The sequence below is a fragment of the Trachypithecus francoisi genome, unplaced genomic scaffold (genome assembly GCF_009764315.1).
Source record: "Trachypithecus francoisi isolate TF-2019V2 unplaced genomic scaffold, Tfra_2.0 Lachesis_group3, whole genome shotgun sequence".
NCBI classification, from domain to species: domain Eukaryota; kingdom Metazoa; phylum Chordata; class Mammalia; order Primates; family Cercopithecidae; genus Trachypithecus; species Trachypithecus francoisi.
In genome coordinates this window covers 116,632,671-116,658,737 of record NW_022681468.1, presented here as the reverse complement: position 1 = coordinate 116,658,737, position 26,067 = coordinate 116,632,671, and the positions used below count along the sequence as shown (strand labels likewise).

The 26,067-nt window shown below is 38.3% G+C and overlaps 1 protein-coding gene across 1 annotated transcript in view; it reads left to right on the top strand.

The window, feature by feature from the left end:
• ARIH1 (ariadne RBR E3 ubiquitin protein ligase 1) overlaps positions 1-24,110 on the top strand; it is a 117,014-nt gene extending 92,904 nt beyond the window's left edge. The window contains exons 7-14 of the mRNA XM_033189470.1: positions 737-843; positions 3,868-3,910; positions 4,417-4,488; positions 7,719-7,849; positions 9,310-9,367; positions 18,263-18,523; positions 19,609-19,721; positions 20,744-24,110. Coding sequence (XP_033045361.1) covers positions 737-843; positions 3,868-3,910; positions 4,417-4,488; positions 7,719-7,849; positions 9,310-9,367; positions 18,263-18,523; positions 19,609-19,721; positions 20,744-20,828 — 870 coding nt within the window. The 3' untranslated portion in view covers positions 20,829-24,110. The remainder of the gene's footprint in view (positions 1-736; positions 844-3,867; positions 3,911-4,416; positions 4,489-7,718; positions 7,850-9,309; positions 9,368-18,262; positions 18,524-19,608; positions 19,722-20,743) is intronic.
• Positions 24,111-26,067: the final 1,957 nt, after the last annotated feature.

The window sequence follows — 26,067 nt, the reverse complement described above, 5'->3', positions numbered from 1 at the left end:
TGTTCTGTAGCATCTAAGCACCTTCCTTGATAAAGAGTCTATCTGATTTTCTTGTGTCTTTTGAAAATTGTCCTGAAATAGAACTATAAATAAATTAGTGCTTTTTAATGATCACATGCATAATATTTAATTAAAGTTTCAGTGGGATTAAAAGAACATAGAACAAGAGATAATTCATGTATTTTATAAAACTAAGTCTTCAAGGATCAGTCATCTTAAAAAAAAAAAAACAAAAAACAACAAAAAAAACAGTACATCTGAAAGTGTTGCTATAGAAGACCACAGCAAGTTTTCATAAGCTTGTGTCATCATCCCCCATTTGCCCCTTGTACCTGAGAAGCAATATAAATAATTGCTTGATGTACTATTAAATCTTGCATCATGACCTAGTTTAATTTGCTGCCTTTTTTTGAGGCAGGGCCTCATTCTGACACCCAGGCTGGAGTGCAGCAGATGATCACAGCTGTCTGCAGCCTCTACCTTCTGGGCTCAAGTGATCCTCTTGCCTCGGCCTCCTGTGTAGTCGGGACTATAGGCACATACTACCATGACTGGCTAAAATCTTTTTTTTTTTTTTTTAAGGTACAGACAACGTCTTGCTATGTTACCCAGGCTGGTCTTGAGTGCTTGACCTCAAACAGTCCTCCCGCCTTGGCCTCCCTAAGTTCTGGGATTATAGGTGTGAGCCACTGTGCCCAACCAGCTGTCATTTTTTATTTTCTAACTTGTATTTCAGTGCAATCGACTGTTAAAGTGGTGTCCTGCCCCAGATTGCCACCATGTTGTTAAAGTCCAATATCCTGATGCTAAACCTGTTCGCTGCAAATGTGGGCGCCAATTTTGGTAAGCAAGTAATTTCCTAAATTGAAATAGTGCACAGAGCGTTTTTATTTCTCCTGTTTATTCTTGGTAGTAAAATAGAAGAAAACAAATGTTTCCCTTAGGCAGGGAGATGTTTGATACTGGTTTAAAATAGTATATATCTCTTTGAGAATTGTATGAAAAGGTCACGTCTTAAAAAATTTTTCCTCTTTCCTTGATCTAACTTTTTTGAATTTTTTTTTTTATGGAGAAAATATACAACTCTAATCATATCTTCCTGTATGCTCCACTGTAACTTAAGGGAAGCAAAGTTGTAGATTTGGGACTATACGTTTTCCTTTACTCTGCCAAATTTTAACCTTACTTATGCAAAGGAAATGTGCAGGTAAATTCGGCTGATGGTCTCCTTTTTAACTGAGAGTTTTCCTTTAGCCCTTCTTGCCCAGCTTTCTTAGTAACTTGGGCTTTTGGAGTTCTATAGTATACTCTTCAGCCTCTGAATTCTAGATTTGAAGTGCCAGGAAGTTTCCAGTGCCACATATTAGGGGATGTCTTAATCAGTTCAGGCTCCTTTACAGGTGTTCTCGTTTTTTCCAAAGTGGATAGGCTGAAAATTTTTCAAATTTTTGACTTCTTATTTCGTTTTGATTAACAGTTTATCTCTAGGTCGTTCATCTCTTCTTGCATTTTCTATAAACATTGAAGAGAAGCTAAGCTGCATCTTCAACACTTTGCTTGGTAATTTCCTCAACCAGATACTCAGTTTCATATCTCTACCTTCCCCAAAACAATTCAGCCAACTTCTTTGCCACTTTATAGCAAGAATGGCCTTTCTTCTAGTTTCTAACAGCATGTTCCTCATTTTCATCTGAGACCTCATCATAATGGCCTTTAATGTCCATTATTTCTAACAACATTCTGTTCATGGCCATTTATTTAGGTTTTCTCTGTGATTGAGGCATTCCCCACACTTCTGTCTTTCTGAATCCTCACCAGAATTACCCTTAACAGTTCAGTTCATTCACAGTGATCTAGGCTTTTTCTAGCTTGCATTTCCAAGCTCTTCCAGCCTCTACTTATTACCTAGTTTCAAATCGGCTTTCACATTTTTGGTTTTGTTACAACAGCACCCTCACTTCTTGGTACCATTTTCTGTCTTTAATGTTCAGGCTGTTATAACAAAAGACCATAAACTGAGTGGCTTCTAAACAACATAAATTTATTTCTTACAGTTCTTAAGGGTGATAAGTCCAAGATCAAGGTGCCAAAAGATTTGTTGTCTGGTGAGGGCCCACTTTTCTGGTTCATAGATGGTGCCTGCTTGCTGGGTCCTCATATGGTGGAAAGGACAAGGCAGCTCTCTGGGCCCTTTTTTTTTTTTTTAAAGGATGCCAATTCCATTCACCTCCTAAAGGCTCCACATCCTAATGCTGTCACATTGGTTATTAAGTTTTAACATACACATTTTAGTGGGACACTAACATTTATATCCTGCTAGAAGTTTCAGATGATTTTCTGTTCCTTTGAGGGTCTTGAGGAGTAAGAAGCCCGTCAAGCCAAGGGGCTCTAGACCCAGCAAATAGATTTTTTGTTTTGTTTTGTTTTGAGAGAGGGTCTCACTCCATCACCCAGGCTGGAATACGTGGCACGATCTCGCACTGTAACCTTTGCTTCCCAGGTTCTAGCGATTCTTGTGCCCCCCGAGTAGCTGGGATTACAGGCGTGTGCCACCACGCCTGGCTTGCTTGCTTATTTATTTATTTATTTATTTATTTTAGAGACAGCATTTCACCATGTTGCCCAGGCTGGTCTTGAACTCCTGGCCTCAAGTGATCCACCTGCCTTGGCCCTCCTTGAGTGCTGGGATTACTGGCAAGAAGCACCATGGCCAACCAGATATTTTTGGGGGGATGGGGAGTAGATATTTTATTGGTATGCCATACCTTTCTTTTTTTCCTCCAAACATCTATAGAATTACACTTAACACATCATTAATAATAAATATTTCCAAAAAGAGCAGGTAAGCTCACAGAGATTGAATATGTGTAAAGTACATACTGTTATGATAAAGATTAAATATGCATTGTTATTTTAGAGAAAAGGTGGATAATACCTACTTTCCAATGTATTTTTAGCATGACACATGTCAAACAAAGTATAGAGAATACAACAGTGAATACCCTATGTAGCTACAATCCAGCTAAATCGAAATTAGTATTTTGTTTTTCTTCATTAAGAGATAAAACGTGACACATATATTTGAAGCTCCTTGGTTCCATGTTTCTTCCCGTTCCCCATCTTTCTTTTCAGAAATAACCATGTATCTTAACCTGATTTAAATCAATAGTAGTTTGTTTCTCTCTTTAGCAAAGGATTTTTTGCCATTCGTAAATTACTTAATTAGCTAATCTGTCGTTTTATTATTTTTTTCTTAAGCATTTGTGTTTGTTAATTATCCTTCTTTTACAAATGTATATGTCATGAGCTTAGAAAACAAAAGTGAATTACCGATTAATACATGTTTAGTAAGTAGTCTTTTTTTTTTTATACCTTGCTCAGTACCATTTCCCTCTACAGGGCTGAGGTTCTTTTGTTTAAATAATGCAAAGATGTGATCTATTTGCTTCCCGTGTATTGTTTACTGTGTATTAGTACTAAATTCTATAAGTAACCTACAAAGTCAGCCTTTTATTCTTCATTTAGGGTGTTAAATAAAAGATTAAAAATACACTGATGAAGCATGGGTTGAAACTTCTCAATATAGTCTGAGGCATCTTAGCAACAATTATTATGAAATTGTCATCAAAGCGTGTCTTCATGCTTATAGTCATTCTTCATTTCACACATATTGAGTACCCACTATGTTTTAGTTCTAATACTAAATTCTAGGTAATTAACTGTAAAGCAGACATGGATTCTCTCCTTGTATTTGCCAGTCACTAGAAACTAGTGAGTGTGGAACTATAAGGCATGAAATGATTGGCTTATTTACTTACTTACTATAGGTAGGCCTTAATTCTGTTAACTCTTTGTATCACTTAACAGCTTTAACTGTGGAGAAAATTGGCATGATCCTGTTAAATGTAAGGTGAGTTTGTCTGACATTTCCATTTTTAAATAATGTAATGACACACTTCTAAGACTTAGTGACTGAAAATCATAGCTGATGATTTTATCTATCTGTTGGTAGGTTGTTTTTTTTTAACGCTTTTAATTTTGGATGATTATTGCATGTATTCAGAGGTGATTCCTTAGTATAAGTCAAGTCAGCTCCTGATTATTACTAGGATAACCATGGCTAAGGCACCTCTTTGTCAGGCTTTGTAATTAGGGGAATACACACCTTGTAGTTGGGCTTCTTTTCAAGCTCTAGGTTCCCTACTCAGCTTCTGCCAAAGAAAATCCTGCTTTGGTTGATTTTATATATACTAGACGTTATAGCTATGGGATTTCCCTGGCTTAAGAAGATGTGAGCCTAGTGATAATCTTACTCATTGGCTTTTACATTTAAGCTTGACTATAGTTAAGTGCTAAAGTGATTTGCTATTTTTTAAAGTCTTTTGTTGTATTCTAACAATTGTTGTTTTCAAACAGTGGTTAAAGAAATGGATTAAAAAGTGCGACGATGACAGTGAAACCTCCAATTGGATTGCAGCCAACACAAAGGTTAGTGTTTTCCTTCAGTAATTCTTGGTAATGCAAAGATAAGGGTTGGTGTTTTGGCATTAGCAAAAGCAATAAGGTGACCTACTTACAGGCTTTGTTTCATCTTTTTCTTCATTGAGTCTTTTTTTTTTCTTTTCCAGAATGCTTGCCTGTTATTTCTTTTTTGTCTTTGAGTTTATTTTAGAGTATTGAGTACTGTACTACAGTATCCACAGTTCTCTGCCTTAGGTTTCTTCTACTGGAAAAAAATTAGTGTTCTATAGAGGAAAAAACTGATAATTTTTCAAGTGTGGGATTTGTGCTTGGCTGTCATTTAGTATACGAATGTATTGGAGTTTACTCCGCCTAGCTTGATTCTATTAGGCTGATTTACATTTTTGTTCCAATTTTTTTTTTTGAAGTATATTGCTCTTGATTCTAGTTTCAAAATTCAGTCTCTTTATGACCACAAGCCACTTTATTAACCCCAGACAAATGTCTTACAAGTGTTTAAGTCTTGAGTACCCTTCTCCTCAATCACTAATATAATGAGCAAGCATTTGAATGCCAGCCATGTACCCAGCTAGTCTTTCAATACAAAGTTGTATTATCCATCCTTTATGTAATTCAGTCCTATCCTGTCCACATAGTGAGTGACTTGGGTAATATGGTAGGGTGGTTCATGGGCTATTCATTTTTACTATTATTTTGTACATGTAAAGATGATGCTTTAAAGAATGCCGAGTTGTTTGACCCATAGTATATAAAGTTATCTTTGAACTGTTCACTCACTCATCACAGGACAGTCAGAGTAAGAAGTGTGTAAACAGTGAAGGCCAACACAGGTTATCTGTGTGTGTTTAAGTATACATCTTACATACTTACAGATAAAACATGAATATACATTTCTATCTCCTGGAAAGTAGTGAAACAGTGAATCTTGCCACATAAAACAAATGCCTAATTCTTTAAGGAATATATGGTAGAAATATTTTTTTGTTCCCTCCAAAACCATCACGATAAGCATAACTCACATCAATCAAAGAAAACCTTACTGTAAATATACTGTAATATCAGAAAGTGGTTACTTCTTTTGTTATTAAAAAAAATTCTTAACCAAGCATTCTTTTTTTGAAAATGGAAGATTTTCCCACAAGAAATGTTCCTTAAAGTTCCAGAATTCTTTAATATGCTCTGAAAAACTTATATTTAGAATAAGGCAATTACATTTTCACTAAATTGTTTAAATGGTCACCTTTTTCCTACATTTAGAGAAATTCCTACTCATAAGCCCCGAAGATGTTTAAAATAGGGAGTACGGGCTTGAATATGTTTGGCTTAGTTTAGATTATAGATTACCAAGGAAGAATGGCAATTTGTAAAGCAAATTTAGGCCGGGCGCGGTGGCTCAAGCCTGTAATCCCAGCACTTTGGGAGGCCGAGACGGGCGGATCACAAGGTCAGGAGATCGAGACCATCCTGGCGAACACAGTGAAACCCCGTCTCTACTAAAAATACGAAAAACTAGCCGGGCGAGGTGGCGGGTGCCTGTAGTCCCAGCTACTTGGGAGGCTGAGGCAGGAGAATGGCCTGAACCCAGGAGGCGGAGCTTGCAGTGAGCTGAGATCCGGCCACTGTACTCCAGCCTGGGCGACAGAGCGAGACTCCGTCTCAAAAAAAAAAAAAAAAAAAGCAAATTTAGCTGCTCAGTATTTTTTAGAGAAAACCGAAGAGTTTTTCTCTTGAGGTTTTAGAAGCTTTTAAGATTATTAGCTCCCTAAACAGATTTGCATATTGTCAGTGATATCCTAACATTTTGGAAGTGTAATACTATTTGGTTAATTATAAGCAAGAAATTTAGAATGAAACATTTTATGCCTGAAATTTGCTTGTTTGGAAAAATGTAAAATTTCTTATGTGGGTGATTTCAAAAATTTGATTTGAAATATATAATTTTAAAGAATGCTATATTGGCCTATTTTAAATTGCTATCGTTGATGGGCAGCATAGTCAATTCCGCAAAGAAGGCCAAATTGTGCAAATACTAATATAGTGGGTGATGTTCCCTCCTTGTGGGAGTTACAAACCTCAATCACAAATGCAAGAACAAAAAAACCATAGGCCTACAGAGAGGTAATTTTGGCTTACTAGCAACCAAGAATATGATATGAGGCCAGGTCAGTGGCTCACACCTGTAATCCCAACACTTTGGGAGGCCGAGGTGGGCAGATTGCTTGAGCCACCTCATCAAAAAATTCAAAAATTAGCCGAGCATGGTGGCATGTGCCTATAGTCCCATTACTTGGGAGACTGAGGTGGGAGGATGACTTGAGCCCTTGAGGTCAAACCTGCAGTGAGCCGTGATTGCACTGCTGCACTCCAGCCTGGGCAACAGTGAGGCCCTGTCTCAAAAAGAGAAAATGATTTGGACTTGGAAAAAATTAATCTAACATGATCTCTGTAGCATACTTGTTAAGGAGTACAATGAAAAGAATTTAAAATCTGGGTATTTGGCAGGAGAAACTTGGAAAATCCAGTAGTCACAAAATGAATTTACCAATCAAGGTCTGATTTCCTAGTTACCTGACATTGAAGTCAGATTGCTTGGATTTGGATCCTGACTTTACTTATGTGACCTTGGACTAGCTTCTTTATAATTTCTTTCTCCCTTAGTTTATTAATCTGACAAATGGAAATAGGAATAGCACCACTGTAAGAAATTATTAGTTGATACATATAACACACTGACAACAGTGCATGGGATATGGGAATTACTCCGTTATTTCTAGATGACACTAGAGAGTATAGTATATTTATATGAATAGAATGCTTTTATCTCCCATAATACTATTATTACTAAATACTTAAAATGTTTTTGTCTCTCAACTCTGCTTAAAAAGAAATCCTAGGAAGGCTGAGGTGGGAAGATCACTTGACTCCAGAAGTTCAAGGCTTTAGTGAGCTATGATTGGGCCTCTGAATAGCCACTGCACTACAACCTGGGCAACGTAGTGAGACTCTAAGTTTAAAAAAACAAGTCCTTAAATTGTACGTCTTAAAAGCCAGTGGTAATAATGGTAACAGCTCACTTTAAATAGTGCTTAAGTGTTCAACACTGTTCTAAGTGCTTTATGTGTATTAACCACAATCAATAAGATGTTTAAAAACCAAATCTAGAACTGGCTTTTCTTTAATGTTAGTAATGCAACCTAGTGTAGCATTGACACCAACTTTATAGTTTCTTTTCATAGGAATGTCCCAAATGCCATGTCACAATTGAGAAGGATGGTGGTTGTAATCACATGGTCTGTCGTAACCAGAATTGTAAAGCAGAGTTTTGCTGGGTGTGTCTTGGCCCGTGGGAACCACATGGATCTGCCTGGTAGGTTGGGGAAATTAAGGGAAGAATGTATTTACATAGGTATGTGCCATGTATTATGAATAACATTTTTACCTCATAGATATCACCATCTAACTTGCAAGCTAAATAAATACATAGTATGTGATTAATGTTGTAAGTATATGCAGACATACACACACACACACACACACACACACAAACATACTGCTTTCCTCATTTTATTGATGGCTTACTTGAACTAATATAAGAATCTTGGGCCAGGCGCGGTGGCTCACACCTGTAATCCCAGCACTTTGGGAGGCCAAGGTGGGTGGATCACCTGAGATCGGGAGTTCGAGACCAGCCTGACCAACATGGAGAAACCCCGTCTCTATTAAAAATACAAAATTAGCCAGGCGTAGTGGCACATGCCTGTAATCCCAGCTGCTTAGGAGGCTGAGGCAGGAGAATCGCTTGAACTCAGGAGGTGGAGGTTGCGGTGAGCCAAGATCGCCCCATTGCACTCCAGCCTGGGCAACAAGAGCGAAACTCTGTCTCAAAAAAAAGAATCTTACACAGCATATGAGCAGTTTTCTCACTGGTTAAGGGCATAAGCCTCCATTGGGTGACAGGCAAAAGTTTAAGCTCTGAAACTCTGTCTTAACTCTGTCATATTCTTAAGTATGTTTCCCATCCTCTCTAAATTGTATTCTTCATCTTCTCAATGAAGAAAATAATGCATATTTCATAAAATGTTTAAGGGATTAAATCTGTTAGTACATTTAAAGTCCTTAGCCAAGTGCATGGTGTATAGTAAGCACTCAAGAAATAGCTGCTCCCATAACTGGGGTATAGTAACCACTCCAGGGGAAGTGCAAGTCTTACTCATCTACGCTCTGAGCTGACCTCTCTGGGTATGTTTCCCACTTCCCACCATTCTGTATATCATGCAGTTTTAAATGACTCTGAAAAACTATAATAGCAAAGCACATAGCACAGCATCTATTACCTGGTAGGTTGTCAACTGTTGGTTCTCTGTGGTTTATAAAAGAGCAGCTAAGGTGAATAATCCTGGAAAATTAGAAATATTTGGCTTAAGTAACAGATGGCCTAAGAGAAAAGTTTATCTCTTTCTCAAAAAGTTGCGTTAGGAATTCAGACAAGAGTCAAAGGTTCTAGAAGGATAGTGTTTTCGAATAATGATAGGTGAGTTGATTTGAAATGGACTGCCTCAGGAGGTGGGGAATTTCCTATCACTGGATAAAGAACGAATTTATTATAGAGGCTTCAAACACTAGATAGGGTTAGAACAGTTTCTTTCAGCCTGCTAATTCTGTCGTAGCAGTAGAACCCTGGGTGTTTTAACATCTCAGTTTCTCTGTTATAAAAGACAACGTTGGTGTTAGATAATCTGTAAATCCAGGTTAAAATTCTGGGATTTTTTTTTTTCTTTTCATTGATTTTTTTTTTTTCTTTATGAAATCCTCTTTATTTACTTGAAGGTACAACTGTAACCGCTATAATGAGGATGATGCAAAGGCAGCAAGAGATGCACAGGAGGTAAGTATATATATTACAGGGTAATAGTTGACTAAGAATGCACATTGTATATTCATATTCATTAGAGAATAATTTTTTTTTTTTTTGAGACGGTGTCTCGCTCTGTTGCCCAGGCTAGAGTGTAGTGGCGCGATCTCAGCTCACTGCAACCTCCGCCTCCTGGGTTCAAGTGATTCTCCTGCCTCAGCCTCCTGAGTAGCTGGGATTACAGGCACGTGCCACCACACCCTGCTAATTTTAGTAGTCAGGCTAGTCTTGAACTCCTGACCTCGTGATCCACTGGCCTCGGCCTCCCAAAGTGCTGAGATTGCAGACTTGAGCCACCGCGCCCGGCCGAGGGAATAATTGAGTAGAAGTTTTCAATTCTGAAAGACATTCCAGTAAATCTTGGATATTCCAGATATTCCAGTAAATATTGGGTATCTATTTACATTTAGAAAGGGAATCTTATCCAAAATATTTATCAAGAATATTCTTACTTAGAGTAAGTTTATTTTCTTTTCATTAATGTAGTCACATAGTACATTTTAGCTTTTGGTAGAGTCTTGCTCAAAGATCCCTCCTACCCCAAGAAGAACAGTAGTGAACAGCATTTGTTAAATGACCCTGGTGCTATTTATAGGCAATATCTTCCTTAAGGTTTTTTTAAACCTTTTTGTTCATCAAGAAGCTCTGATGATTATCGGTGAGCTGATTTGGAATGGAGTGTCTCAGGAGCTGAGAAATTCCCTATTGCTAGATAGGGAAATGACCCACTATTATAGAAGGAATCCAAACACTAGGTGTGGATTAGATTCTAAAGCACTTTTCATTCCTTTCAGTCTGGTGATTTTATCATAATTGTAGAACCCTGGAATTTAATAGTTCCTACATTCGCCCATTCCATATTGAAATTCCCCAGTTGTCCCAGAAATACTCTTTTCAAATGGTTTTCCTAACCAGGATACAATCTAAAACATGGTTTGTTTTTTTATTGTTTTACTTGTTAACATATCTTCAAAATGTATTTCTAATAAAAATATCATATATAGAAGTGAATATATATGTAACCTAGTCTGTCATATTGTTAGAAGTGAAAGTTTTGTCTCTCCCTTTTTAAAAAGACCAGGAAATTCAGCCGGGCTTGGTGGCTCACACCTGTAATCCCCACACTTTGGGAGGCCGAGGCAGGCGGATCACCTGAGGTCAGGAGTTCCAGACCAGCCTGGCCAACATGGTGAAACCCTGTCTCTACTAAAAATACAAAAATTAACTGGGCATGGTGGCTTGCACTTGTAATCCCAGCTACTCAGGAGGCTGAGGCTAGAGAATCACTTGAACCCAGGAGGTGGAGGTTGCAGTGAGCCAAGATTTTGCCACTGTACTCCAGAGTAAGACTCTGTCGCTAAATAAATAAATAAATAAATAATAAAATGACTGGGAAATTATATTTTGTAATTATAAATGATGCAAAAAAAAAAAAAAAAAAAAAAAGGCCGGGCGCGGTGGCTCAAGCCTGTAATCCCAGCACTTTGGGAGGCCGAGACGGGCGGATCACGAGGTCAGGAGATCGAGACCCTCCTGGCTAATACAGTGAAACCCCGTCTCTACTAAAAATACAAAAACTAGCTGGGCGAGGTGGCGGGCGCCTGTAGTCCCAGCTACTCGGGAGGCTGAGGCAGGAGAATGGCGTAAACCCGGAGGCGGAGCTTGCAGTGAGCTGAGATCCGGCCACTGCACTCCAGCCTGGGCGACAGAGCGAGACTCCGCCTCAAAAAAAAAAAATTATAGGCCGGGCGCGGTGGCTCAAGCCTGTAATCCCAGCACTTTGGGAGGCCGAGATGGGCGGATCACGAGGTCAGGAGATCGAGACCATCCTGGCTAACGCGGTGAAACCCCATCTCTACTAAAAATATGAAAAAAAAAAAAAACTAGCCGGGCGAGGTGGCGGGCGCCTGTAGTCCCAGCTACTCGGGAGGCTGAGGCAGGAGTATGGCGTAAACCCGGGAGGCGGAGCTTGCAGTGAGCTGAGATCTGGCCACTGCACTCCAGTCCGGGCGACAGAGCGAGACCCCGCCTCAAAAAAAAAAAAAAAAAAAAAAAAAAATTATAAATGATGTTTCACAGACCTTCACAATGTTTGGGTCCATTTACAGGGGAAAAAATCCCTACAAATTCCAATATTGGTTTATATTATATTTATTATGATATGATTTAAATATGTATAAACAGAAACCGGGCATAAACTCTTATGCTCTTGCACAACTCTACAGCCAAACCAAGAGAGCCACAAAATCAGTGAAACTGAAGTAAATGTTAATTTGGTAGATACTGTTGTTGGGGTTTTAAAAATGTATTATTACTGTGCTGTTAAATATCATGAGATAACTTACTCTCCCACCAATTTTCTTTTCTTTCTTAAATGATGTCCCTTAAGTCATATCCCACTTTCTATATATTTCTATATTTCCAACATTAATTTTTATGATGCATTACTTGATTTGCCCAGAATGTATTATGGATATATGTTCTTAACACCTTTTTTCCCTCCATTAACCTGATAAAGTTATCTAGACAGATATGCTGTTTATCAAGAAATAAAATATATGTAGGTTATCCTTGACCTCACCTGGTCTTTATTTGGATGCCGGTAGAATCCCTTTCTGAGATCTATAGGGAGGGTGGGTTATGTGCATAGCTTTTGAGCCCAGAGTCTAATGTTTAGATTCTAGATACTAAAATGGATTATTTTTCTATTCACATCTGTTGGACTAAACTAGAATCTTCTGTAACTGTGGTAGTACAAGAAAAGATTTCCTATCACTCCATTGGTTGGTTGGTTGGTTGACTAACTGATTGGGAGCCACGCCTCCTTGAAAGGATCACACCATTGCATGCCTGTCTGGCCTCCTCATCTTTCCCTACTCCCAGGCTCTGGCCTAGCATTTACTGGGAGTTGTAGTCTGAACAATTACTAGAAGGTTGGCACATATTCAAAAGATCCTCCATGGTACCTTGACTGCCCTGCAAAAGATGTACCTGTGTTATAGAAAACTGTTGATTCATTATATTGCACCGCAGTGCTGACAGTGGTGGATATTTGAATCTCCTTGTCCTCTAGACTAGGGTCAGCGAACTTTTTCTGTGAAGAATCAGATGGTATATATTTTTAGCTTTGCATACTACATAATCTCTGTTGTGACTGCTCAACTCTGCCTCTGCCCTTATAATGCTAAAGCAGCCATAGACTTAAATGAATAGGTATAACTGTTCCGAGTAAATTTTATTTACTGGCTGGGCATGATGGCTCAAACCTGTAATCTTAGTGCTTTGGGAGGCCAAGGCCAAGGCCAAGGATCACTTGAGGCCAGGAGTTCAAGACCAGCCTGAGCAACATATTGAGACCCCCTCATCTCTACAAAAAAAAAAAAGGGGGGGGGTTTAAATTAGCCATGCATGCTGGTGTGTGCCTCAGCTATTTAGGAGCTGAGGTGGGAGGATTGCTTGAGCTCAGGAGTTCCAGGCTGCAGTGAGTCATGATCAGGCCACCACTCTTCAGCCTGGATGACAGAGACCCTATATCAGAACAAAAAACAACAAAGAAAGCAAAACAGTTTTATTTACAAAGACAGGTGGCAGCTGGATTTGTCATGCAGGCCAGAGTTCACATACCCCTATTTTAAGCAGTCAAGTTTGTATTTGTAGGCTTTTCCCTGCTCCCCAAACTGTTTCCAGGTCACTGATTGCATTTCTCATTCCAGATTCTGGCATTTGATTGGAGAATTTGTGTTGATCAGGCTCAGTGGCTCACGCCTGCAGTCCTAGCACTTTGGGATGCTGAGGCGAGAGGATTGAGCGCGGGAGTTTGAGATCAGACTGGGCAACAACTGAGACCCTGTCTCTACAAAAAATTTATTAAAAATTAGCCAGGTGTGGTAGTTAGTACATGCTGGCTGAGGTGGGAGGATCACTTGAGCCTGGGAAGTTAAGACTTCAGTGTGCCATGGTTGTGCGACTGCACTCTAGCCTGAGCAACAGAGCAAGACCCTGTCTCCAAAAAAAAAAAAAAAAAAAAATCTTATTAGCAGTGGTGTATGGGTTTTCTTTTTTCATGTTGAATTTTAGTGAGAAGCAGTTTCAGAATTCTTAGATTAAATCAAGTCCCATAGCATCATACATGTCAGTATGGTAAGAGAGGGTTTTCATTTCATTTGGGAAATTTGACAGGCTTGAAAATATTAGTACTTTAGGGGAAGATAAAATGCCAAGCAGATTTTCCACATATTTTCAGATTGGCATAATTTTCCTGTTCATAAGCATTGGTTTGATACCTACCTGACTCTCTTGAAATAACATGGCTGTGGTTTTGTTTTGTTTTTTCCTTGAGGTGAGGGTCTTGCTCTGTAACTCAGCCTGGAGTGTGTTGGCATAATCATAGCTCACTGTAGCCTTAAACTCCTGGGCCCAAGTGATCCTCCTGCTTCAACCTCCCCATTAGCAGGAACTAGAGGCAACTTGAGGTGTGCCCCCTCCCCCACAACTTGCGTTGGTTTTTTGAAGTGTTTTGTTGTTGTATAATGCTGGATCATGTGGTTAGCTAATTATGTGGCTCCGAATTAGTATATCTAAGCAAGGGACCAACCACAGGGCCAAGTAGTATCTGTTATGTAGGCTTTAAAACATGGGAGAGAAAGAGGAGGTAAGGATAAAGGAAAAGAACGTGTGTGTGTTAAGAACCCCTTTGATAGTGGTTGCATTTAGTAAGCATTTATTAATCGTTTTCTGCAAATCAGGTATTGGAAATACTTTACCTTTTTAAAAGTCTATTCCCTCTAGAGATTTATGGTATAATGGTAGAGGCCTTATATGAATAATTTTTACAATGTAATAATACCAAATCTAAACTAGATACATTGTTACTTTGATAACAATATATTTTATGTATCTCTGAAGACAGACTCTTTTTACATAACTGTAATACCATTATAGTTGACTCTTGAACAATGCAGGGGTTAGGGACACTAATCCGTCCTACCCCCACAATGGAAAATCTACATACCACTTTTGATTTTCCCAAAACTTACCTGTTTTAATAGCCTACTGTTGACCAGAAGCCTTACCGGTAACAGTCAATTAACACTGTTTTGTATGTTACATGTTTTTTATACTGTGTGCTTTTTTTTTTTTTTTTTTTGGAGCTGGAGCTTCACTCTTGTTACTCAGGCTGGAGTGCAGTGGCAGATCTCGGCTCACTGCAACCTCTACCTCCCGGGTTCAAACGCTTCTCCTGCCTCAGCCTCCTGAGTAGCTGGGATTACAGGCATGCAGCACCACGCCTGGCTAATTTTTTTGTATTTTTAGTAGAGACGGGGTTTCACCGTGTTGGTCAGGCTGGTCTCGAACTCCTGACCTCAGGTGATCCACCCTCCTTGGCCTCCCAAAGTGCTGGGTTTACAGGCGTGAGCCACTGTGCCTGGCCTATACTGTGTTCTTAACAATGAAGTATGCTAGGAAAAACTTATTTTAAAATATTGTGAAGAAGAGAAAATGTTTACTTTTTATTAAGTAGAAGTGGATCAGCTGGGCCCGGTGGCTCATGCCTGTAATCGGAACACTTTGGGAGGCTGAGTCGGGCAGATCGCCTCAGGTCGGCAGTTTGAGACCAGCCTGGCCAACATTGTGAAACCCTATCTCTACTAAAAATACAAAACTTAGCTGGGCATGGTAGCAGGTGCCTGTAATACCAGCTACTCGGGAAGCTGAGGCAGGAGAATTGCTTGAACCCAGGAGGCGGAGGTTGCAGTGAACCGAGGTCGCGCCGTTGCACTCTAGCCTGGCTACAGAGCAAGACTCCATCTCAAAAAAAAAAATAAAGTGGATCATCATAAAGGTCTTCATGTTGAGTAGGCTGAGGAGGAAAATACAGGAGGGCTTGGTTTTGCTATCTCAAGTGGCAGAGGTAGAGGAAGTTGAACGGGATTCAGGAGATGCAGGCACACTTGGTGTAACTTTAGAGAAAAACCTTATCTGTTTTGCATTTTCGTTTCTCTAAAAATGTTTCTGTATGGTAACAATCCTCCTTCCATTTGCTTTAGTTTCAATGCTGGTATAATAGAAGGGTCCATTCATAAAAGAAATCCAAAGCAGTCTTAAGTAATCAGAACCCTTCTGCCGAATGGTCTAATGTCAATTTATTTCCTGACACTGCTTCTTTAGCGTCTTCTTCCTCATTATCTGGCACTGGTTTGGAAGCAGCTCATCTCCATGAAGTGGTCTTTTAATTCCTCTGGTGTGGTGTCTGTTAGCTAACCCCTCACCTCCCACCTTTTTTTTTTTTTTTTTTTTTTGCCATATCCACAGTCTCTGTCATGATTTCCTTGATGGGCTTTGTTGTAGAGCCTGTGAAGTCATGGGCAACATCTGGACACAGTTTTCTCTACCAGGAGTTTATTGTTTCAGGCTTGATGATACCATGGTTTTTTCTATAACAACAATGACATCTTCAGTGGTGCACTCCTTCCAGACTTCCATGATGTTCTGTTGGGGTTCTCTTTGATAGCATTGACAGTCCTTTCCAGAGTACCATGTGCATCTTTACGTTTGTTTACATTTCTCTCAACTGTGAATGGTACCATATACAGTCTGTAAGAGTTTGTGTGCATAAGTTTTGATAGATCTCAACTTTTTATTAATAGATTTATGTATATTTTATGTTAGTAAATAAGATAGACTACATATGTTTTATGCATTCATGACAACCCTTTTTCTTAATTTTGGTTTGTCCGCAAGTGTTTTCAAATTGTTGCAAACCTCCAAAAAAAATTTTCAATATATTTATTGAAAAAAATCCACATATAAGTGGACTCACAGTTTAATCCTGTATTGTTCAGTGGTCAGCTGTTTATGTTTTAAAGCAATACTCTGTTGGTATCAACTGTCTGTTGTTCAGATATCCCCAATTATCTTAAATTTTGCTTTTTTTTTTTTTTTCTTAGAGGCGAAGTCTCATTCTGTCACCAAGGCTGGAGTGCAGTGGTGCGATCTTGGCTCATTGCAACCTCCACCTCCCGGGTTCTAGCAATTTTCTTGCCTCAACCTCCCAAGTAGCTGGGTTTATAGGGACATGCCACCACGCCCAGCTAATTTTTTGTATTTTAGTAGATACAAGGTTTCACCGTGTTGTTGCCCAGGCTGGCTCAAACTCCTGAGTTTAGGCAGTCCACCCGCCTCAGCCTCCCAAAGTGCTGGGATGACAACCTTGAGCCACTGCACCCGGCCTTTCTTAAATTTTCTTTTATAGTGGTTCAAATTGGGATCCACATAGGTCCACAGTTTGGATTTAATTGATATCTCTTGAGTCTCCTCTACCTGTTGTTCCTTCTCTTCCCCCCTCCTTGCTTTTTTTTCTTTGTTGAAGAAACTAGATCATGTTGTCCTGTAGAGTTTCCTACATTATGGATTTTGCTGGTTGCAACTGCATGGTGTCATTTAATAGGTTCTTCTATCCCTGTATTTTCTGCAATGGGTGATTAATTCAAGAAACTTGATCAAATTCAGATTCTGTGGTTGGGGGGAACCCAGAATACTTAATTGATTATACTTTCTATTGTATCAGGAGTTACATGGTATCTAGTTGTCTGTGTGGTTTTCTACTTAAAAATATCTCTGCTTTTTGCTTGTTTTACATCTTGCTGCATACTGTAGAACAGTGCCATCCAATAGAACATTTTTGTGATGATGTAAATGTTCTTTATCACCAGTGTCTAATTTGGTAGTCACTAACCACATGTGATTATTGAGCAATGAGGAACTGAATTTTTTAGTTTCTTAAATTGAATTTTAAGTAGTCACGTGTGGCTTGTGGATACTGGAATTAGAAAGTACAATTAATAGGACATTTTTCAAGAGTATTAAATAACAAAAGTAGCAATAGATGTCTATTCCTGATTTTAGCCTAGATCACAGTACTGTTTCATCAGTAAATCAGCTTTTTAAATTGTTAATATTTTTAATGGACAAATCATAATTATACATATCTATGGAGTACAGTGGAATGTGTTGAAATATGTAAACAATGGAATGATTAAATCACAATAATTATTGTATTGCCTTGCCTTAGCATTTTTATGGTGAGACATTTGAAATGATACTTATTTTGAAATATATGTTATTATTGACTGTATTCACCCTGCTATGCAATAAATCTCAAAACTTATTCATCCAGTCTATCTGAAACTGTTTGGTCACCAACTCCCCATTCCCTCCCTTCCTACCCCTTTATCCCCCTAAGCCTCTGGTAACCATCATTATACTCTGTATGTCTATGAGTTCAACTTTTTTAGTTTCTACGTATAAGCAAGATCATGTAGTATTTCTTTTCTGTGCCTGGCTTATTTCACTTAGTGTAATGTTCTCCGGATTCATCCATGTTGTCACAAATAACAGAATTCCTTTTTTGAGGCTGAGTACTCCTGTGTGTGTGTACATGTATGACGTTTTCTTTCTCTCTTCATCCATTGATGGACACTTAGGTGGATTCCATGTGTTGGTTATTGTGAATAATGCTGCAGTGAATGTGAGAGTACAGAGATTCCTTTGACATACTGATTTCAGTTCCTTTTCATATATACACAGTAGTGGTATTGCTGGATTCTGTGGTAGTTTTGTTTTCAGTTTTTTGAGGAACCTCCCCATACCATTTTCCATAATGGCTCTACTAAGTTACACTCCCATCAACAATGTATCAAGAGTTTGCTTCTTTCTTTATCTTTGCCTAGACTTACCTTTCATCTTTTTGATAAAAACCATTCTAACAGGTGTGAAGTGATACCTCATTGTGGTTTTAATTTGATAATCAGCTTTTGTGTACAGTTTACATGTTATAATTATATCACCCAATTTTTCTTAATGGGACAGCGATCTAGGGCAGCCCTGCAGAGGTACCTGTTCTACTGTAATCGCTATATGAACCACATGCAGAGTCTGCGCTTTGAGCACAAACTATATGCTCAGGTGAAACAGAAAATGGAGGAGATGCAACAGCACAACATGTCCTGGATTGAGGTGCAGTTCCTGAAGAAAGCAGTTGATGTCCTCTGCCAGTGTCGTGCCACACTCATGTACACTTATGTCTTCGCTTTCTACCTCAAAAAGAATAACCAGTCCATTATCTTTGAGGTAGGAGTAGTTCTGGGTGAGGAAAAAGCCCACCTTGTATCATAGGACTACCTGATCTTTCATATATAAGATACAGAGTTTTCAGGGTTCTTGTTTATTCAGAAAATGTAGATAGACGAATGTATTTATTACAAAGATAGAAGAAATTTCTATTTCTGTCCTAAATTATATTCAGATCGATGTTGTTTAGCCAGCTAGTGATTAGGTACGCAGATTCTGGAGTCAGCCCTAGATTTTAATCTTTACTTTATTGTATTTTAAGTCTGTTAATTTGGAGCAAATTACTTAACCTCTTATTTCTCCATTTTAAAGTGAGGATAATACCTTTCTAGGTTGTTACGAGGTTTAAGTGAGACAATTTGTGTTTAAGTGAGACAATTTGTGTTAATTGCTATATAGCACCTGGAACATGATAAGTTCTCAATAGAAACCTTTATTCAGGCTAAAGTAACCCTGCAATATTAGAAATTAATGTGGTGGTTATGGTTGTCTTTAGTGGAGAAGTAATGACTAAAAAGCCAGCTTTTAGCAGTAAGGTTTTCTCAAGTAAAGATGCTCATTTAAAATTGATGCATAAAACATGGATATCTATATATGATTAGACAATAAGCCTGACTAGCAGATGGGACTTCATTTGGGTAACCGGTACAGAACTAGCCATCATAGTAAAGGATGATATAATTTGAATCTTCTGTACAGTGTTCTCTTACAAGAAATAAGTATAGCCAGATGTAAGCAATAATAGGTTTCTATTTTTTCTCGTTTCCCTTTGAGTTTTTAGCAAAGAGCAGCTCTCAGAATGAGAAAATTCCAAGAGACATTTTAAATCCTTTCAAATGGTCTTCAGTATTCTTCCAAAAGTAATGGGTGAAATCTTTAATTCTTTTAACATTTAAAAAATTGTTCTGGAAAAGAACAAACAAATTATTAGAGATGAAAGCCCTAGAGCATTACAGGTGCAGTTAGACCACCTATGAAAGTTATGGAATCAGTGTTGAGAGCAGTCTGTAGTCAACAAAACAGTGAAAATGGTTTATCTTTTAGCTTTATTTTGAAGCCAAAATTTACTTTTATTCTTCTTACAGAATAACCAAGCAGATCTAGAGAATGCCACAGAGGTGCTCTCGGGCTACCTTGAACGAGATATTTCCCAAGATTCTCTGCAGGATATAAAGCAGAAAGTACAAGACAAGTACAGGTAATTTTTTTTTTAAGCTGTTGAATAAACTTTCTGCCAGTGATGGTCTAGTGTGCCTTAGTGGTCAAGTTCAGTGATAGTGAAACTAGGTTTAGCATATCCACCAACTGAGCTGCTGCCATGTTTCTCACAAATTGCTTCTGTCCGTTGGGCACTAAATTGCAGGTAGTAGTACTGGTGAAGCATACATAGAGGAGGAATTCAACCACTTATTCTACTGGCTAATTCTGCTTCTGTTCAATTATTTAGTTGCTACCTTGCAAGGAAGAAAGAACCCAGAAAGGCCAAGTGGCTTTTAGGATGAGAGTGAGAATTGGATGTTGGTCTTAGCCTGGAATCCTATGTATGGGTCATGGCTATTCACAAATGAGCTATGGGAACTTACTTTTTAGAGTTTTTATTAGATTTTTTTTGTGTGTATATATATATCTAAGGAGATACTTGTCCTAGGAGTTGGTTTTTCAAGATGTGCCGTCTCTTAAGATAGAGATGCAAAATGTTCGATTCCTCAACATGAAGCTCTTTCTCCCAAAGTGACAAATGCTAGTGTCTTTTGAAAGTAGTAGGAAACTTGGGGAGTTTGGAAGACTTGGAGATTTAGTCCTAACCAATATCTTCCCTTCCCTTAGCCAATTTTAGCTACTATAATGTGTTCATAGTACTTTTACAGTTAACAAAGATTTTTAAGGATGTGAATAAAGAACCCATGAAATTATTTCTGAACCTGTTTATCTGCAGAACTGTGGGACTGAATTATTTCTAAGGTCCATCAGAACTTGTAATACTTTATTGCTTTAAAATTAATTCCCATGGAATAATGGCTTTCAGAAAATACTATTTTAATATTAGAAGCAGTTTGATGTGTCTGTACATCTAGACCTGAACATGTGCCTATTAAAATTAAAAATAGGTGCTTGGTTCTGAGTCTGGATAAACTATAGGGATGCCTTAAAAATAAGTAAATGCCTCTTTTTTTATTATTAGAGGCTGACAACAAGTTTTTTTTTTCTCTTTGATTACAGATACTGTGAGAGTCGACGAAGGGTTTTGTTACAGCATGTGCATGAAGGCTATGAAAAAGATCTGTGGGAGTACATTGAGGACTGAGAATGGCCCTGCATAAAATGAACTCTGAAAACTTTACCATCTAGAGTGCTCATGCAATTAAAACAAAACAAACACAAACAAGGAGGCACTAAGCCTATTCTGACACCACTGGTCTGTAGTACCAGAATTGTTTTGTTAACGGAAAGTTTAAGTAAATTATATTGTAATAAAAAAGGTAGATAAACCATTGTACAACAGTATTCTAGGCCGCCAACAAAAGTGTGACAGACACACTAAAAACCCTCCAACTTTAACTTGTAACGTAGCTTCATTCTCAAAGCTGACTCCTTTTTTCTTTTTCTTTTTCCTTTTCCTGAGTGTAGTACAGTTAAAATTTCAAACAGCTCCTTGACACTGCTTTTCATGTTCAAACCAGCCATTTTGTTGTACTTTGGTAAAGGACCTCTTCCCCTTCCTCCCCTACACATACAGATACACCCACACACAGACTGACTCTCTTTCTCTCATACCCCAAGGTCATGAGTGAATGATGCTTAGTTCCTTGTAAAGAAAATCTTGGGATGGGGAAGGGGTAGGCAGCAAGAGGATTCAACAAACAAAAAACATAAAAACTTTGTATATGACTTTTAAAACAAGAGGACAACACAGTATTTTTCAAAATTGTATATAGCGCATATGCATGGACAAAGCAAGCGTGGCACGTGTTTGCATAATGTTTAATTACAAAAAAAATTTATTCTTTAAAAATCTTCAAGATTATGTCTATTTGCTGTGCATTTTCTTTCAGTTTGCTTATCTTTCCCGGGTTGGGGTTGGGATGAAGGTGTGTTGGTTGAGCACCTCTGGAAGACCTATCTAGAGCTCTTTCACTTTCCTGAGGTTACTTTGCCCTTTCTGGTGTTGGTATGTCTGTTGCTGACCATGGGCCTCATGCCTTGAATTCCTGCTCTTGATCAGGACAAGGGAGGTCAAGCTCTGAATAAATGCCATGACCTGATTAAGGGCTACAGCAGCGAGTTTTGTTGCTATAGTTCATGATTTAACCTGTTCCCAACCTAATCCCCCTCCATGGCATCACGCCTCTACCCAAGCCTTTGTGTGCCCGTGTTATGCGCACAGCTGTAGGCTTAAGTTCCCTGTCACATCCAATGGAAGCATTTAAAAATTTCTTTTACTTTTCGGTTTTCCCTTAATTGCTGCTTTGAGCCTTTTCAGATTTTAGTTATGGCTCGTCTGTCACCCCTTCTCTACATTAGGGTGTCAAACAAAATGTTTTGCTTTAAATATAAATAGCCATTCATTTAGTCTCAGATTGTGAATTTAAAATGGCGGATACTGAAATTGCTTGTGTGTGTTGCTGTGGGTTCGGTTTGAAGGCAAACACCCCTAGAACATGATATTCCCATCTAGTGCATTTAAATAGAAATCACTGAGTTTGCTGCTTTTTTATTGTCAGCACATAGGAGAATTAATAATGCATTTTAGCTGTGATGTCCATTTTTATGAAATTTCTACTAAGAGCTATGTTAAAAGTAAAGGATGGTGGTGGTTTTATTAACTATATACATGTTTAGGCCATTCTGGCTGTGGTATTTTTCAATAGGTCAGCATCCGTAAATCTGTCAGTTTTATACAGGAGTACAGAGTGAGCTAGGCAACTAGGTTAAGAGGTCTAAATATGAAATACCAGTTGAGGCTGAGGACCTCTTCGTCTTCCTTTAAATGTCTTGTGCCTAGGGAGTGTTTACCATTTGTGAGGCAGCTTTGTCTGCTCTTACATTGTACATCCTATTACTCCATTGGGAAGTAGGTTCACTTTCCTCTGGCCTTTTGCCTAAGTTAGGCTTTGCTGAATCAACCCTACTTTTCCTTTTAGAAAAGGTTGTTACAGGAGATGTACTGGCAACTGTTCTTTTCCCATCAAAAATCAGTGAATGTTTGCTGAGTATAAATGCTGCTTCCTTAAACCACTTGTCGCTTTAGGATCAACTTTACCTGTACCTTTTCTCCTTTCCTCCCTTGCCACCTCAGGTGCAAATCTGAATTCAGTGTCTGCTTCCTCCATATTCTCGTCTCCCTCCCCTCTTCCATATGACATTATTCATATGACATTATTTTACTTCAAATGACATTATATCAATCTTAAAAAGACATACATTAAAACTAAGGAGATTTTTTTAAAGAAAGCCTAAGTTCCTTTCCCTGGTAACTTTGAAAAGCAGTCAGAGTTGCTAGATAGATGTATGTGGCTCCTTTAAAATGCTTTGTGTATGTGTGGTGTTTAAAAAAAAAGTCTTACCAGTTAACTTTGCAGTATCTAGGTTTGAGTGTCATAAATCCATGTGTTCCTGTTGCAACAAATACCCCAACATTGTGTGTGCACGTCATAATACCAGTCTTCACCCGTGAGGAACAGTGCTTTTTAGAGATGCTTTCTAGTTTCAGTGTTGGCATACTACCTGAGGGTATTGCAGTTGTGGGTGCATTCCCAAATTTGTATGATCAAGATGAACTGGCCCTTTTCTACTTGCAAGCTTTCAACAGATACCACCATATATGATGGAATTCCCATAGTGAATTGCTTATGTTGTTAGTAGATTCAGTGCACCCAGCTGGGATAGGCAAACCGTATTATGACAGCTTCCCTGTTTCACCTACGTAAGTCGTCTTATCTGAGGGCTCTATTCACAGTAAGCACCAGCGTCTCCATGTCTTGAGGTCAGTTTCATTCTTTTTAAAAGTACATGCTTCATTTGAACAATCAGCAGCAGATGGACTTTCAGTGATTTAAAATAAAATTTTGATCCAAAGCTCAGGACACAAAAACCACAGTGGTAAAATTGAGTAGCATATAATATCATCAGACTAAATTATCTGTAATTTTCCACAACCCAGATTGTATGTGTTTTCTGTGTGTTTAAATAAATATATTAGATACACGTGTATACATACACACATATACAACAGATCCAAGACTGGCTGACTTCATTTGAAATGGTTGAATCTGCAGTGTAATAAAGTGGTTCAACCAGGATTAGGAACTGAAATTTAGTAGAAGAGAGAAAAGGAGTTAATGTAACAAATTCTTTTAGCTACAAACCCTGGTAATAGAGCACTTGGGGGATGGGATGGGGTGGGTTGGTGAGACAATCAGATTGGTAAATTGATTAAATGCTCCTAACCCTGTAATTTTGTGCATAGAGCACCCTGTGCTGTGGAAATAACTGTTCTTAGATTTCATTGTAACTGGACTGTTCAGGTTGCCCAGAGGGAAAGAACATTCCTAATTCTAATAAAATAAACTTTTATTTTGTTATTCCATTAGTTACTTATGTTTATTTTTATAGTTAAAAAATGACTAAAGGTGGCTAATAGCCACCTGTATTATGTGCCTTATTCACTGTTCCCACTTAATATAAAATGTCTAAATTTGGTTCAGTTTCTTTGGGAACTGTGAATGAGCCCATTCCCCCAACATTTAACTTGGTTAATGAAGCTTTCAGAGCATTTTCTGAACGCTTTCCAATTTCTGCGTCTCAAATATGAATTTAAGTTGTTCGTGTTGTAACAGTGATACAAAAATGCTCAATAGCTCTTTGCCACTTTTTTAAAGAAAATACTTTGAGTCATTCTTAGCTAACCTCAAAACTCCTTCACATTACTTTCATTTTAGCTCACTCTTAAAGGTGGTACTGTTATATAGGGATGAAGGGAGAGTTTTCTGAAACCAGGTCCCAGAGTTGAAGATAGTTTGTCGTTGATACTCTGGCCAAGTCTAGGTTTTAGGACAATTTAATTTACTCTTACTTGAATCTGTAATTATGGGAGTTGATCACTTTTCCTCTTCAAAGCACTTCAACTTACTGTCTAAAACAAGTGGAAAAGAAATTGCCCTTTTTTATAAAGGAGGAAGATAAGGCTCACTGAGGTTAAATAACTCACCCAATTTTTCATTTCCTTCTACCTGAAACTTAACATCATACTACCTCTTTGTATCATAGTTTGTTATTCTGGTCTCAGAATGACCTAGTATTCTGTGCCAGGGAAGGTAGTTCTTAACTATATTGTTGTACTTTTAAACCACATTAAAGACTATTATAAATGCCTATCATTGCTACTGTTAGAGGTTGCTCTATACTATCTCTGATCTTTCATTCGTTGTTGCAGTTTGCAACTAATGTGGCCCTGTGTTTTGCCTCATTAGAAACCATCCATGGATAGAAGAGTAGCCCTTTTCATCTTGCAGATTAAGGTAGGCAGTCTTCATGTGAAGACTGTCACGGTAGTTCAGAATAAATGGTTTAGTATGATTTGCTAAATAGTGCCCAAGTAATTTGCAGTTGGTTTAGTTATTCAAATGGATTTCCATTGTAAAGAATTTTGGATAGTCTGTGGAAAATTGTTACAGGATTTGTTTTGCAATTGATAACTGAAAATGCACAGAACATCCATATCCCTTGGATCTCAGCCTTTGAGGCTTTAAAAAGATGATAAGCAGTGAGTTTTATGAGAAAATTCTGGCTCCTTCAGAAACAGGAAAATGTGTGGGTCCCTCAGATCTTTCATATATCTTTGGGGGTAAAGATATATCTTTGGTTATATCTGGTTGGTTTTAAGGATTTTGCTTCTGTAGTTACCCAAGATCAAATAGCCAACTCAGAAATACTCAGTTGGATATCAGTGAAATAGTGCCTACCAGTGGAGTAAACAGACAACTTTTGGGTTTTTAGTTTTTGCTTTTGTGTGGAGTTAGGTCCAGTTTTTAGGGCAACTATTGTTGACCTTTCTCTAGGCAGTAGCATTTAGGATGGAAAAAAATAATATGAGATATGTGTGAAAAGCAGTTTTCAGGCTATCATTTACTTAGGGCCACAGATGTGCTTATTTAGGACTATTTTCAGGGTAGGAGCCAGTTAGAATTTGTGAATCAGTCACACACTAATATGTAGCAGCCCTATCAGTGCCACAACAACCTTATTACCATAGTAATTCAGAGGTCTCAAGTAATCCAGGAGTCTCAAACTGAAATATCAACAAGAGCCAAGTAAATATTTTAGAAATAGACTACCCTGGACTATATGGGCTCTGAGAAGAGCCTGTGAAATCTTCTTCATGTGAATTATCTTAATTAAATGTGGGCCAAAGAAAAACCGGCCATGGGCAGTTTATTTTCCAGCTTCTATTAGTCTTGGCTTGCAACAATGCCACTGTCCATCTAGCATTACCTAGACTAGTGATACTTAAATTTGTCTGCGAATTGGAATCACTGAGAAGCTTT